A 16,217-nucleotide genomic window follows, 5' to 3' on the forward strand; every position below is an offset into this window, starting at 1 on the left:
GACAATACACCCTGCTTTGCCTGGGATAGTCCCAGCTTTCACTTGGTTGTCCCAGCATACTTATTAATAGCATGCCCTTTGACTCTCGGAAGTGTCCTAGTATGAGCAATAAATTATATGATCACTCTGGTTGTCAATCATCTCACAGGGCATCTGGGAAAAGCCAGTTACTCTCCAGTGATTACGTCACCCTCCTTTCCAGAACTTGGTGCCTTTTTTGTTTGTTTGTTTTTATCAGATTAATATCAGTTTTCCAAGTAAACCACCAGTCAGTTTGGTAATGGCCATTCTCCTCCCATCCATGTGGGTCAACACATCTTCAGAAGCTTTCTCCTTTCCAAGCAGGTCATTTGATCTGAACCTATCTTTCTTGATCTAAAAACTGCAGGTACTGAAAGCCAACCTCACATTGACATGGGTCAACATTAAGACCACGGATGTGAAAGCTTTCTGTAATCTTTAAACTATAACTTGCAGTAAAAATGTGAGGTTTCATTTTAGGAAGACCTGGGAGGTGGAAGGGGCTGCTGTGTGGGTTGTGCGCAGCCCCTCCATCCTGGCCAGGATTTTACCCGCCAGGCCCGACTGCTGGACTCACAGTCTTCCTCTCCTCCTTGCCCCTTATCTCTGCAGGAGAATCGCTGCCCTTGGCCACCTCCAATCAAGTCCTCATTAAGTTCAGTGCCAAAGGCCAAGTTCCAGCCAGAGGCTTCCACTTTGTCTACCAAGGTATGCAGGACGTGGACGTGGGAGGTGTGAAGGCAGTCTCAGTTCTTCAGAGAAAACAGGGACCTTTGACCCCCTAGTCTGAGCCTCATTCTTAGGGTGTTTGGGGGCAGTTACGGGTTTGTGGGGCAGTTCCCTGAAATTCAGTTGAATGTTATACATTCATGTACCCAACAGACAATTCTTGGACCAAACTCCATGCTGGATAAGGGAAGAAATCATAGAAGGGAAGCTAATTTGCACACACCCCCACTGCCCGTTGTCTGGCACAGTCCTGATGGCATTGGGAAGACCAGCCCAGGCCTCTTACCTGGTTGTGTCTGCAAGACCCAGTAAAGGTGCGGGGAAAACACAGGCTTTGGAGTGAGTTGGACATGGATTTGGGTCCCAGCTCTGTCACTTTCTAACTGGGCACCAGCTACTCCTCTTGGAGCCGCAGTTTGTTCACCTGTAAAATGAGGGTGATCATATTACCTCACTGATGGCGTTAAAAGAGTTCACAGAGTAGCTGGCATGAAGCAGCTAATCAGTGTCCATTCCCTTCCTTACGAGCCCGGAAAGGCCAAGTCTTGGAGCGCCCTGGCCTCCACCTGGAGGCCCCAGCCCCCCTCTGTCCAGCAGGACGTCCACTCTTCTAAGGCTCAGGTTCCAAAAATGGTCCTGTTCATTCCACCGCCCAGGATGAGCTGTATTGCCTTGTGCAGGGGTAATCCTACCCCTGGGACACCCTCCCTGGGGCCTGGGTTCAAAGGTCCTATTAGCCCCTGTAGGTAGGAGGAAGGGAGATTCAGGTCATGAGAGCAGGGCCCTGGGCAGGGTCTTCAGGCACACGGGGTGAAGAGGGCAAATCAGGGTCAGGGGAGAAGGAAGGGCCATTCTCCCTGTTAGGGGACATGGGACCCTACTGGGCACGGGCCTTCATTGGGAAGGCAGAGAGCACAACTGGGCCTAAATTCTGGGCCCAGGGGGCTCACAGTGCCTCCCATGGTTTCCAGAAGCTGTGCTACAACATTGTATGTCTAGCTATGTTTCAGTAAGTTGGGCCTCATCCTAGAAAGCCTCCTACCCTGGCTCTGAGGGAAAGCACGCAGAGCCTGTCAAGGTCCCCACCCAGTTCCAGCCCCCCGGTGTGCCCATCCCCGGACCAGTTTCTAGAGGGGTGCGGCCTGCCCCTCAGCGCCCTTGTCCCCTGCAGCGGTGCCCCGGACCAGCGCCACGCAGTGCAGCTCGGTGCCGGAACCCCGCTATGGCAGGAGGCTGGGCAGTGACTTCTCGGTGGGCGCCACCGTCCGCTTCGAATGCAACTCCGGCTACGCCCTGCAGGGCTCCCCAGAAATCGAGTGCCTTCCTGTTCCCGGGGCCTTGGCCCAGTGGAATGTCTCAGCCCCAACGTGTGTGGGTGAGTCCTAGACAACCAGGACTTGGGGGCGAGGGTGGCCGGCCAACACACAGCAAGACACACAGCAGCTCCGCCGGCCAGAGTGACTTCAGAGGGGGACCCCTTCCAGCCAAGCCCTCGTCCTGTGGGTCGGCGTGAAGACAGCGAGGAGGAGCAGTGGGGGCTGCTGGGGGAGGGACATGGGGGCGGGGGAGCGGGAACCAGGTCCCTCAGGAGGGTCGTATGGGGAGGAGCCACGGGAGGGGGCAGGGCTGGGGCCCAGCATGGGGAAGCCAGCCAGGGGTGGAGTCACAGCGAGGCCGGGGGCCCTGGGAGGGGTCTGCCGGGGAGGCTCCCCTGGGGACCCACAGAGACCAGAGCGGCCTCCTTCCCAGTGCCCTGTGGCGGCAACCTCACGGAACGCAGGGGCACCATCCTGTCCCCCGGCTTCCCCGAGCCGTACCTCAACAGCCTCAACTGCGTGTGGAAGATCATGGTCCCCGAAGGCGCTGGCATCCAGGTGAGGGCCAAGGGGGTGCCGGGGGCAGACACAGCAGCCTGTCCCTGCCCCTCAGGCCAGGTGTGCGGGGGAGGCCCACAAACAGAAAAACACAACAGGTCCCGGCTCAGGAAGGACAAAGGGTGGGTGCTGGCTCGGCCATCAGGGAAGCCAGAAGAAGGAGGTGGGCCCGGAGCTGGAGTGTGAAGGCTGGGGAGGAATCGTAGATGTTTCTCAAACGGCTTGAAGGGTTCTGTTCTTCAGAGTGTAGGGGGATGGAAGAGGAGGCATTGCAGGTGAGGGGAAGGGGGCAAGCCGGCAAGCACAGATGAAGCAGGGACAGCACCCGGCGCACACCTGGGGGGTCGCACCCGCAGCCTGAGGCTGCAGTGGAATCGGGACCATACTGGTGCCCGGGGGTGACAGCCAGTTGGAGGAGGCCCAGGACAGCTGCAGCGGCCGGGAGGAGGGCCTGGGGCGGGCAAGGCCAACAGAGGGGAGCCGCAGGGACTCAAGGTGGACAGGTCCAACCAGGCACGGGTTACTGGCTCACAGCAGACATCCTGTCTGGTGCAGTGGAGACAGGAAAGTGAGGAAACCCAAGGAGTGTTGGAGAAGTGAGGGGGAGGCCAGCTGGACCAAAGTAGCCTGGACTTTCCTTTCTCCGTTCTCTACCTGACAGAGTACCCCATGCCGTGCAAGCATCTCATACCTCTCTCCGCCACTGGACGATGAACTGCTGGGGGACAGGGACTGCATCTTATTTTTATCAGAGTTCCTAGCACAGTGTCGGGTCCAGACTAGGTGCTCCTCCCTTCACGTAGATGGGAAGGGAGGAGAAGAGGAAGGGCTGCCTAACCCATGGTTCAATCCCCCTGCCTTTCCAGATTCAAGTCGTCAGTTTTGTCACAGAGCAGAACTGGGACTCCCTGGAAGTGTTTGATGGTGCAGACAACACTGTAACCATGCTGGGGAGTTTCTCAGGTGAGGTGGGGCTTCTAGGGACCTGGACTCTGAGGGCAGTAGTGGACTTTTATTATTATTATTGAAATGTAATTCACATGCCATAAAATTTGCCATTTTAAAGCGTACAATTTAGCAGGTTTTAGTATATTCACAAGCTTCTACAACCATCACCGCTATCCAATCCCAGATCATTTTCATCACCCCAAAAAGAAACCAGGTACCCATCTGTACACACTCCCCATTGTCCCGCACCCCCGCACTCCCTGGCAATCACTAAGCTACTTTCCATCTCTATGGATTTGCTCATTCCAGACATTTCGCAAAAATGGAGTCCTACAATATATGGCCTTCTGGGTGTGGCTTCTTTCACTCAGTGTAACGTTTTCAAGGGTCACCATGTACAGCACACATCAGCACTTCACCGTGTGGACAGACCACATTTCATTCATCCATTCCTCAGTTGATGGACATTTGGTTGTTTCCAACTTGTTGGCTAATTTTGAATAATGTTGCTGTGGACATTCACGTATGAGTTTCCATGGGAACATGTTTTCAGGTCTCTTGGGTATACACCTAGGAGTGGAATTCCTGGGTCATATGTGATTCTATATGTAACTCTTCTGAGGGACTGTCAGCAGAGTGGCCACACCACTTTCCATTCCAGCAGTGGACTTCTAAGTGTGGTGTGTGATTTTGCCCAAAGGTCAGGGCAATTATCTGGGTCTTGTAGACCCCAGAACTTCATGCTGTCAAGACCTAAGAGGCGTCATGTGCCCCAGATAAGCTGTCTACACTGCCTGAATGGCCTAGAGAATTATCCACGTCACAGTCACTTTGAAGACGCCTGGAAGGGGACCAAACTCATAGGCCACCTGAGGGAAGTCACCCTGCTGCTGGCACGTGGCTCTGCCACTGCTTTTTTGCAGGAAGTTGTTTGGAGTCTCTCCTCCCTCAGCCGTTGGAGACCCAGCACACTAAGGAGAGCTAATTTGTCATTCAGTGAGTTTGGTAACTGGGAACATCTGGGGGCCTTGGGAGCAGAACGTCAGCAGGTAGCAACAGCCGGCGAAATGGGGAGGCGCCCAGGGGTGAGGAGAGGCTAAGTCTGATTGGTCCCTGTTTCCTCGCCAGGTACGACCGTGCCTGCCCTGCTGAACAGCACCTCCAACCAGCTCTACCTGCATTTCTACTCAGACATCAGCGTGTCTGCAGCCGGCTTCCACTTGGAGTACAAAAGTGAGAATCCAGAGTGTCAGCGGCTTGCAGGGTTCAGGGTGGGAACTGACAGGGCCCAAGTTCCCACAAGGAGCGGGGCTTATCCTGGGGCTATATATTCTGCACCCCACTGAAGCCTGACGCCAAGCTAGATGGGGATGCGTAAGCTCAGAGAAGGTCTGAAACCTCCTCAAGACACACAGCCAGGAAGTGGTGGAGCCAGGGCTCTCACCCAAGGGTCCGTTCCTCAAAAACCTGTGTGCTTCCTCTGTGTCCACACAGGAGTGGGAGGGGGGCCGGGTCACCGGCTTGGGCCCAGTAGATTATTTGGGTTGTGAGACAATGGAGGTTCTCTCCTCCTCCAGTCCTAAAAACTGACTTCTCCAACCCCTGGTCAATGATGCAACTGTCCTTGAAGTTCTTCTCCTCATTGCAAACTTCACTCCTCTCCCACTCTCAAAACCTTACATCTTGGCTTCCAGCATCCCTGAGTGGTCACAACTGAAAACTCTTAAAGAAAAAACGTTGCAGGGGGAGGGAGAGGTACAAACTCCTGGGCATAAGATAGGCTCAAGGATGTATTGTACAACACGGGGAATATAGCCAATATTTTATAATAACTGTAAGTGGAAAGTAACCTTTAAAAATTGTATTAGGGCTTCCCTGGTGGCACAGTGGTTGAGAGTCCGCCTGCCGATGCAGGGGACGCGGGTTTGTGCCCCGGTCCGGGAAGATCCCACATGCTGCAGAGCGGCTGGGCCCATGAGCCATGGCCACTGAACCTGCGGGTCCGGAGCCTGTGCTCTGCAACGGGAGAGGCCACAACAGTGAGAGGCCCGCGTACCACAAAAAAAAAAAAAATTGTATTAATTTTAATTTTTAAAAAAAGAAAAGGAAAAGGGCTGCAGATGTGCCTTGTGGGACGACAAAGACAGAGGTTGCTGGGGCAGCTGCTTTCATCCTAAGATGGCCTGCCCATCCCCATGCCCACTGGGTACAGGAAAAAATATGTTGGCAGCAGTGTTTGCCACACATTCATTCAGCAATTACTTATAGGGTATTTACAATGTGCCAGGTGCGATGCTGGGGTTGGGTAAGATCAAGATGGGTGAGTCCCCTCTGAGTCCATGGGAGAGAGGCAGACACGTGGACAGAGCAGGACATGACAGCATTCCAGGTGCTCACAGGGGTGTCGCCAGGAGGTACAGCGGTGGTTCAAAGGATAGAACAGTCACTTCTCCCAGAGGCTGGTGGAGAAGTGAATGTCATGAAGAAACACTGGACACCTGCAATGTGGCACGCCCTGTGCTAAGTGCCCATGGAACAAAGATGAAAAAGGCACAAAGCACAAAGCCTAGGGGGAGAGATGGACATGGAAACAGTAATTGTAGTTCAACCTGATACGCTAAGGGTGTACAGAAGAGGGGAGCTAACCCTGGTCATGTGAGACTTTACAGAAGGGGTACCTGAGTTAGATTTGGAATGAGAAGTAAGAAATGGGGGAAGGTGTGGTTGGCTGGACCATCTTGGACAGGACGGGCAGGTGGAAGCCCCACTTGCTGCTAGAGGCCAGATAGGGTCAGCATTGCCCAGCTGGTCTCAAAATGAACGAGCTTTGTCCGGGTAGTTGGGAGAGGATTAGCTGGATCCCAGGATGTCCATCGCATGGAAGAACTGAAATGGGCAGCTGGTCAGAAAGCCCTGGGGCAGCTGGAGGCCAAGACCCTGCAGGGTGGAGGATAGGACAGAGACCTCCAACACCTTCCTCCCACAGACCTCTCAGGCCTCACTCACCCAGCAGGGTGAAGTATCCTGGGCTCTTGAATAATTCGTACTTTTCCTTTCACCCTCTCATCTCTGTTCTCTCCAGTTTTGTTTCCTTATCCAATATTTAAATTTGAGTTCTTAAATGTTCCCTAGAATCTTCTCTTTTCTTACATGTTCCAAAGATAGAACTTTCCTAAATCTCTTTGCCATTCTACTGCCTCATTCCCAGGAAAAATTCACCTTTCTGAATTTTTTTTGCTGTTGCTGTTATTCAAAGGAATGGGTAGTTTTCTCAGTAGCTGGTGTTTATCATGCACTGTCCTCTCACAGTGGAAAGAACTAGGGGAAAACAGAGGTCTCCATTAGTATTTGGAGACTGAAATTCCTAGGAGCCAGTACCCTGTAGTTGTGTTTGTTTTGTAGATAATCTACAAAGGGTACAGGAGGGGAGAATTAACTGCTATTGTAGAGGCAAATGGTTTTGAAGGGTACTGAAAAGTCTTGTCTACTGCTGTGTATTTAATATTTATTTAATTGAAATGGAAATGAAACAATGTGCTTTCAGAAGTAATAAATTGCATATGATTTTTTTAAGTCTTCCTTTGTTGTAAGCATGGCTTAAATAAATCAAGCTATGCAATGTAAAGAAATTAGAATGGACTTTTCTCTGTGTCCTTCTGTCTTCCTCTCTCTGTCCTCACCTCTCTCCCCATTGCGTTCTTCTCCCACCACACGCTTTTGCTCTTGCTTTCTCTTTCTCTCTGCCCCTCGTCCTCCTTCTGTCTACCACTGCCATTCCAGTAAGCAGGTGTCAGATTACTAAGTTGTGACCACCCCACTAAATACTGAGTTGCCTTCTACTTGGACTGCAGGGAAGAGTGGGGCAAAAAGAGACAAGATGACAGTTGAGATGAAGTACTTTCAATTCAGTTTGATGATTGTTTTAATATTGTCCTTGGAGTCTTTTGGCCCAGATGCTGGGATTTGTAGATTTAGGCCCAAACAGCTTCCATTTCCAAGCACCACATTCACTTCTTAAAAGCACAAACGTTGCTTGGGAAGAGCATGATGGAACTTCTTGGGGTGATAGCAATGTTGTATAGTTTTGAGCCCCAGGGCCTCTGGACAGCCAGAGTCCCCAGATGATACCTGCCTGCCCCCAGGAGGCTTTGGTCTGTTGAGCCTCTGTGCCATATGAACATTCTGATTTTCTCATGTGCTGGGAGGTGAAAGGCTTAGGAAACCCTGGCCTAGAGGTTGGGAGGAGAGAAAGCAGAGAAGACACATCTTGGAGGCAGCTGCTCCTCCCTGCTGCCAGCCATGCCCTCGGCCTGCTCTTACATCCACCTGATGGGCTTGTCCATTCTCCTGTTGTCTGTCTCTGTCTGGTCTAGCGGTGGGCCTGAGCAGTTGTCCAGAACCTGCTGTGCCCAGTAACGGGGTGAAGATTGGCGAGCGCTACTTGGTGAACGATGTGGTCTCTTTCCAGTGTGAACCGGGATATGCCCTCCAGGTACCTCCCATTGACCCCCAGGGCCGGAAAGGTGTCCCCTGAGCTGGGGTCAGCCGGCCTTCCCCCAGCAGAGCTGCAGTCACCAAAGAACAGAGAGAAGCCCCCCAGATCCCCCAGGCACTGTTATCCCCTCCTGGAGCTGTTCATGAAAAAGGCAAAGGTGCTGACTTTAGCCATTTGGCACAAGCCAGCCTTGAATGTGTTCCTGCAAAGTTTCGGTTTGATTAGACTTTAGGAAAATTTAATTTCCCTTTGAAGGCAGTGAGGGACTCTAGTAATTAAAGGAGTCTCACAAGGAACCTTTAGTAACGAGAATTCTTTAGCAATAGCCGCTAATAAGCATCCTTCCCCAGATCTCTCTCCCTCTGCCTCACTCCCCATTCCACAGTGGATCCATGTGTCTTGTTCCTTGACCCAAGGCCCCAGAACAAGCCCCCTGCTCCAGGTTGTACACGCAATTGTGCCCGTGGGGGCAGCTAGCCCACCCTGTTCTTGATTCCTCCAGGGCCACGCCCACATCTCCTGCATGCCCGGGACCGTGCGGCGCTGGAACTACCCTCCTCCGCTCTGTATTGGTAAGAGAGTCCCCACTTTTCCAGGTCATTCAAATCCATTTCTACCAGGGCTTTGAGTCCAGTGACATATCGCTGGGATCAAGTTCGACTCCAAAGGAAGTTTGGTATTCCGGGTCTGCTCACAGGCAGTACTTTAGACTGAGATTTTTGTAAGCTTTAACTCTCAAGATTTTCCTGAGTTTTGGATACCTTCACCCACCAAATGAAACATGACAGGAGGCTTGCCCATTCGAAAACCTGATGATGACCATTCTGACTCCAGATAATCGACCAAACCCCAAATGGAACCTCTGGGCACTTTGGGCTTTCCCCTGTGACTTCTCGTGGGACAGACAGATGGAATCCACTGATAGAGGAAGGCTGAGGGTTCCCTGTGAAACGAGGACTTGGTTTGGTTCTGTGCCAAGTAGTGATGACGAGATCATTGGATACAAGAAAAGATAGGATCTCCACCCTCAGAAGCTTCTAGTCAGCTTGGGGCAGGGGGAACATCCCTTTATTGAAGGTCTGCCACATGCCGGGCACAGAGCTACGTGTCTCCTCACCACAGCTCTTCAGGGCAGCTGTCATCACCCTCATTTTTGCCAATAGGAAAACTAAGGCTTTTAGGATTCAGAAGAAAGTGGCATAAGTTGGGAATGGAAACCTAGGTTTCCCTGGTGCCCCGCCAACTGTCAAGTGCAAATCTAGGCTAACCTTCGGGTAGGAGGCAAGGTGAGCGAAGGGCGTGCCACCGGAGCATATGAGATTTCCCTTCAGTGATCTCACCAGGATACAGACCTGGTCGTCTGCAGAGCAGTCAGAAATGGGACTGGTCAGCCCAGGGCCCTTTCCCCATCCTGTATCACAAAGGTCTTGCCCGGGGAACTGCTCATAGAACAGCAGCTGCCGTGGCTGAGGGTGTACTGTGTGTGCCGGCCACTGTTCCAAGTCAGGCGAAGTCCTTTCTGTTGTAACCTCATAACCACCCTGTGACACAAGTGCTGGGTGGGGGAAACTGATGTTTGGGGGTTTGGGGTGAAGGGAGTTAGAGCTGGCCCAAAGTCACTCAGGAAGTGGGAGCATTGGGATTGTGACCCCAGGGGTCAACGCCCAAGTCCCCGCTTTGCACCTGGGCACTGATCCCTTCGGGTCTGTGTGGTCGAGTAGTCCTCTCCCCAGAAGGCGTTTGCGTACACACGGTATATGGCCTCCCCTCCGCTCCTTTCTGTGGCCTCCCATGACAAGCTAACCCCTTTCTGCTCACACAGCCTTTTCCTAATAAGATGTAAAAGGAAAGAATCGACATCAACTGACCAGGCTGCAGTCGTGCCCCAGCCCTGCATCTTCAGGTGACTGTGACTGAAGTCACCTCGATTGGAGATTCAGATGCCCAAACCCCTCTGGGCTGAAATAATCACAGTCACTTTGGCTCAGGGCGTGTGTCAATGCTCTGAGGGTGGACTCGTGGTGAGGCTCTTCTGTTGACCCCCCAGTCCCATGGAATATGTATTTGTAAAGAGCCTGGCCGCGTGCCAACGCATCCCCATCCCCTTCTTTCCTATTTTTCAGTCCTGGAAGAGTTGACTGGACAGCGAGGAGAGGGAGATTTGGGGGATAGTGTAGGAGATGGTCACACATCTCCTGGGGCAGACCACTTGTGCTACATGGCCTCACTAAGGAAACTGACTTTGAAGGGCATGCTTAAGGTCAAGCATCCATAACTTGGGTTTGTGGACGGCTGGGCAGACCTAGGAGATGCTTCCCTTCCTGGATTTACACGCTCAGTTTGGCCCTTGTCTGCAGTTTTTTAGGGAGATGAATTATAGGTTCCTTTGGGTTCTCAAAGGGAAATTGACTTGGGGAAGTCCAAATGCTGTATGGCCCCATACTCACCTCACTGCAGTCCTAACGCTCTGTCTGCTCTCACGGTCACAGCGCAGTGTGGAGGAGCAGTGGAAGACATGGACGGAGTGATCTTGAGCCCCGGCTTCCCCGGCAGCTACCCCAGCAACACGGACTGCTCCTGGCAAATAGCACTGCCCGTGGGCTTTGGTAAGTCTTCACGCCCAGGCCTCTGGCTTAAAGCGGCTGTCTGCGGCTGTCACTAACCTCGGCTGAGTCCATTTAGCTCTGTGCCTCTCTGCTTCCTCAGCTGTCGACCTCTTTTGCAAGCGTGAGGATCAATTAGGAATGGTAGAGATGAACGGGCTTTGGGGACATAAAATAGGGAGAAATCTTCAGGGATTGCCATTATTATTTTTATCATTTGAGCAGTGGGCTAAAAGGTGGAATGAGAAATTACTCAGGGCTGGTTAAAAAAGAAAAAAAACAATCTATTTTACTGAGACTGGACTTCAGCCTGTTCTTTTAATTCCAGTATCTAATTTCTCATCCTAATTAAACTGAGCCAAGGGCAACATGAAATTGAGTTTGTGTTCTTTATACTCACCTTCTAGCTGGCCTTAGAGGTTGGGAGGTGTCTGTGTGTGTGTGTGTGTGTGTGTGTGTGTAGACACAGGGGTTGGTGTGGTGTTAGAGGACACTAATCTGGGTACAAAATTAAATTAGTGGAGATTCATGTGTTGTGCACTGGGAATGTAATCTAACCCCCAGTATTTCTGTTGAAGAGATAAAGGATTTATGTTGAATGGAATTTATAGGCTGTACACATAGGTCATCTTGCCCAAGTCATTTCTCTGCTCCTACAAATGAAATGTCCCGAGGAGATCACTGCTGAGCAGGCCTGTGAACCCCCAGTCTGTGACCTCAGGAGTGAAGACCACCTCTTTTGTTCTTTATTTTTCATCCTAGAGTGGGTCTTCTGATGGAGAAGAGGGTTTTAAGAGAAAGTGATCTAACTAAAGATCTAAATCTTACCTGAGGGGAGGAGAGAGGTTGTGACCCTCAGAAAATGGAGTCACATTAAGTACCATCTCCTGAAGGAAACTGGGGATGGACGATCAGGGTACAAAATGATGATGACTTTGGCAGCCTTGGGAAACTCCATATTTTGAGACACTGAGGAAAGAGGAGCTGGGAGACCCTATAGCTCTGCATTCAGGCATGAGTCAGAAGAAGCTCAGATGATAAAGGGCTGGAGGGAGGGCTACATCCAGAGGAAAACAGAAGTTTAAGTGGGAGGTGCATCACTTTGTATGTCTTGATGTTCAGCCACCAGAGACCTCTATCTTTAAGTCCTCCAGGAAGTCATCCTCTTGCAGGGACCAGTCACAGAAGACCAGATCCCTTGCTTTCAAGTTAGTGTTGGACTCCAAACAGGCCCTAATGGCACCTGCTTTGTGTTTAAAAGCCGCTGCATTTACAAGCTTCTGCCACTAGATGGCGGCAGTCAGGCAGGTTAGTTCAGAAATTCTGCAATCCTTGAGCCCCTTTCATGACGTGCAGCCCCGGTGTTGGGATGACGCATGGGCGTTGGGCTGGAAAGCATAGGTTCTGCAGATAAGTACAAAGGTGCTCAATGTAAAATTATCTGTAATTTGGAGACAATATACATGTTAAATAATAGGAGAGTGAATAGTGTGGCTGGATAATTCATTAAATGGAATTAATTAATATGTAGTTAAAATCAATGAACTGTATCTTTACATATCAACAAGGACAGACCCTGAAAAACACATGCTAAATTTAAAAGTTTACAAAACTCTATGTACAGTATAATAAGATTCATGCAAATGTTTAAAACAAACCAGATATGTATTTAAGAATCTAAAAACATGAACTGGACGGCTATCTTCCAAATTCATGGGAGTGACTGCCTCTGTGGAGAGAAGGACAGTGGGAGAGGGCAGGAGACATGAAGGGTCTTCAACAGTATACGCCAAGTCTTTATTTTATTTAAATAGTCAGATGCAAAAAATTCACGCCTGGGCTTCCCTGGTGGCGCAGTGGTTGGGAGTCCGCCTGCCGATGCAGGGGACGCGGGTTCATGCCCCGGTCGGGGAAGATCCCACATGCCGCGGAGCGGCTGGGCCCGTGAGCCATGGCCGCTGAGCCTGCGCGTCCGGAGCCCGTGCTCCGCAACGGGAGAGGCCACAACAGTGAGAGGCCCGCGTACCGCAAAAAAAAAAAAAAAAAAAAAAAAAAATTCGCGCCTATGTGCCCATTCTAAGCAAATTATAAACATTGCAGTTTATCTGTGATCCCACCGTGCAGGAACGATCACTCACAACTTGGTCCTCACCGTCAAAATGCGACCTCCATGAAGACAAGGGCCTTGTGGATCTCACTCCTCCCCGTGCAGTGCCCACCTAGCACAGCCCTGATGCATGGCAAGAGCTCAGTAAATGTTGTTAGTGAATCAATGAATAGTCCTCCAGTTTTTTAATACAAAAATTAGAACTGTATGCTACATACTGCTTTGTAGTCAGATTTTCATAATTAACGTTGCAGACTTCTTTGTATGCTTAGAAATACATTTCTTCAATAATAGTAATCTGATTTTGAGAGATCTTATCAATAAATAAATATCAGTAGTCCCGCCTTTATTCTTCAAAGAATATATTAATATGTAAGTTAAGATGTTAATGAGATCCATTTAACCTGTTGGGTTGCTAGGAGATCTTGATTAATCCAATAAGACCCCGAAGTATAAACTTCACTTGGCATATTAATAGAACCAATAGGACGATGTATTCTTCTAATTTCTGAATCATCATAAGTGCTCTGGAAAATACCAGTATTGAAGTTCATGTCTTTTGATTGGGTGTAGTTATGTTTAAGTGGTGGTATTTTTAAGTTAAAAGTTTATTTTAACGAAGCTATCTTTATACTGATACTACACATATGAATCCTAAATCTAATCAGGTGTTAACCCTGAACGTCGTTTTCCACAAAATAAAACAGACTCAAGACGGCACTCTGAAATGACTGATGCCTTTCATTTCGAATGAATAATAGAAATACTTTTAAGTTCAGTCCTGCCTGAAGACGAGAGACTGGGCTGGACTGGTGACTCCCCACATGTGGTCTGGGAACCCTAACTGGGTGGGCAGTCCGTAGAGGGGACCCGTGGTCTCTGGCTGGTGATGCTTTCATGAGGCGGCACATGGGATGCGGGACTGTATTGCTTTGGGCACTGTCTGCCTCTGTCTTGCTCCCAGGAGCTCACATCCAGTTCCTGAACTTCTCCACCGAGCCCAACCATGACTTCATAGAAATCCGGAATGGCCCCTATGAGACCAGCCGCATGATGGGCAGATTCAGTGGAAGTGAGCTTCCCGGCGCCCTGCTCTCCACATCCCATGAGACCACCGTGTATTTCCACAGCGACCACTCACAGAACCGGCCGGGATTCAAGCTGGAGTATCAGGGTGAGGAGAGGGAAGGCCCGTCCATCCCCACCTCTTACAACCACCCGTCTTCCCAGCCTTCTGCGTAGCCGAGGAGGGAACCCAGGAAGGGCGGGGAGGTGGGGGGCAGGCCCGACCGCCGTGACATGTCTCTCTGGCCCACAGAGGCTGTTGAACCCCCTCGACAAGCCCTTCCCAGGGCGGCAGCCCCAAAGCGCCTTCTCAGGCTCCATCCCCAGCCCCACCCAACAGCCAGCAGCTTCCCCTGAGCAAGTGACCCATCAGTCCCGCTCAGGCATCCCCGAGTGTCCAACCAGCCACTGCCCCTTGGCCTTGAGAGGCTCGCTTCCTCCTCTGGGTCCTCCCCTGTGTGTCCGTTATGCTCAGCAAAGCTCCTCCTCTAACATGATGGAGGATTCCAGTAACAATTCTTGTAACAAGCCCAGAAGGGCCCACTGAGCCTTAACGATGAGACAGGTGTGTTTACTCCCGCTGAGGGTTTCCCTGTGTGAGGCTGGACCACGCTCACCGCAGCTCCCCCATCCTGAGCTGGAGTCCTGTGACCGGCCCTCTCCTCCTGGAAAAGCTCCATCCACTACTCCAGCTCAGGCTTCCCCTGTGGAGGGGCTGTTACCTCTGCCCGTGCAGCTGTGCCCACCTGTGCAGCGGTACACAGGCCCTGATCAGACCCGACGTATCCCTCGGGGGCTTTCCGAGTGTGACTGACTGAACCATTTGTTCTAACCTCTTTGCCCATATTCTTCCACTGAATTTTTTTTCATGTGCTTAGACTTTTTTCCAAGGCTAGTACATGCTTGTCAAAAAATTAAAACATCACAGAAGTTTTTGTGAGCGCATCACAGAAAGTCAAAATTCTCCCATAACCCTGCCTTATGCAGAGATATCAACTTGTAACAGTTTGCTTTTCCCATTTTTTCTGTACGTATACTGACATAACTATATTTTTAACCAAAATTGGATCACTGTAGATACTGTTTTGCAATCTGCTTTTTTTAAGTTAATTTTTAATTACACAGTCTACAAACACACCTACCGTGTTAAAAAAAGAAAGGGGGAGGGAGAAAGAGGAAAGGAAAGAAGGAGGGAGGGAAGAAGGGAAGGGAGGGGAGGGAGGAATTAAGAAATTAAAACATTACAGGTAAGGCCAAGCTTTTTGTCTACAGCCTCCAAACCCAGAATTATTCCCCAGAAATAACCACTATTGTTTTGATGTGATCTTTCCAGATCTTTTCCCACACCTAGTTACGTGTTTCTTGTGAAGAATATGTAATACGTCATGATTTTTTTGGTTGTGTTTTCTATGGTAATATAGAATTTCTATATACATACCATTCTGACATTTGGCTTTTTTATCCCTTGTCGGAGATGAATATTGACCAAGGATTTGGGCTTGTCACTGAGGGAAAGCTTTAAAGGGTACCCCACCGTTGGGCCAGTTATACGGGCACTGCCCCCTCTGGGGACCATCCCTGAGTATGGTCAGGGTTGTTACCACCTGGGAAGCCTCAGGAGGAGGAGCTGGGACCCTCACACCAAGGCAGCAGCAGCGAGAAGCCGAGCCTCTTTCCCAGAAAGTGCCACTTCGTTGGTGGTAACGCAGCTGCCCACCCAGAGGGGCTGTATGTGGGCGCATCACAGAGGCTAACCCTAACTAAAGGAGCCTGTGCCTGTGAAGTGTACACAGCCTTGGTGGGCAGTGAGGCCTGCCCAATGGGTTATGATGCGTCCCGCGGCCACAGGCTGTCCCAGGAGAGACTCAGGCCCAAATACAAGGTCAGGGTGCCTCTCTGGGACAGACGCATGCCTCTCTCAGGCTTCCTAGTTATTAGTCTCCTAGGGCTGCTCTATCAAAGTACCACAGACTGGGTGGCTTAAACAACAGAGTTAATCTCTCACAGTCTTGGAGCCTGGAAGTCCCAAGATCAAGGTGTGGACGGGGCTGGTTCCTTCTGGGAGCTGTGAGGAGGAATATACTCCATGCCTCTCTCCTGGCTTCTAGTGGGTTGCTGGCCATCTGGCATTCCTTGGCTTGTGGAAGCATCACCCCCATCTCTGGCTTCATCTTCACATGTTGTTTTCCCTGTCTGTCTGCCTCCAAATTTCCCCTTTTTTTTTTTTTATTTTTTTTTTTATTTTTTTAAACATCTTTATTGGGGTATAATTGCTTTACAATGGTGTGTTAGTTTCTGCTTTATAACAAAGTGAATCATTTATACATATACATATGTTCCCATATGTCTTCCCTCTTGCGTCTCCCTCCCTCCCA

The 16,217-nt window shown here is 50.5% G+C and overlaps 1 protein-coding gene across 1 annotated transcript in view; it reads left to right on the plus strand.

Annotated features, from left to right (window-relative positions):
- CSMD2 (CUB and Sushi multiple domains 2) overlaps nt 1-16,217 on the plus strand; it is a 192,550-nt gene that overhangs the window by 108,942 nt on the left and 67,391 nt on the right. Inside the window, exons 16-24 of the mRNA XM_089914073.1 lie at nt 634-729; nt 1,922-2,125; nt 2,500-2,624; nt 3,491-3,587; nt 4,701-4,805; nt 7,946-8,064; nt 8,570-8,639; nt 10,557-10,673; nt 13,742-13,951. Coding sequence (XP_089770199.1) covers nt 634-729; nt 1,922-2,125; nt 2,500-2,624; nt 3,491-3,587; nt 4,701-4,805; nt 7,946-8,064; nt 8,570-8,639; nt 10,557-10,673; nt 13,742-13,951 — 1,143 coding nt within the window. The remainder of the gene's footprint in view (nt 1-633; nt 730-1,921; nt 2,126-2,499; nt 2,625-3,490; nt 3,588-4,700; nt 4,806-7,945; nt 8,065-8,569; nt 8,640-10,556; nt 10,674-13,741; nt 13,952-16,217) is intronic.

The sequence above is a fragment of the Delphinapterus leucas genome, chromosome 1 (genome assembly GCF_059928025.1).
Source record: "Delphinapterus leucas isolate spDelLeu-1000000601 "Yukka" chromosome 1, BTC_Dleu_Yukka2, whole genome shotgun sequence".
Taxonomy (NCBI): domain Eukaryota; kingdom Metazoa; phylum Chordata; class Mammalia; order Artiodactyla; family Monodontidae; genus Delphinapterus; species Delphinapterus leucas.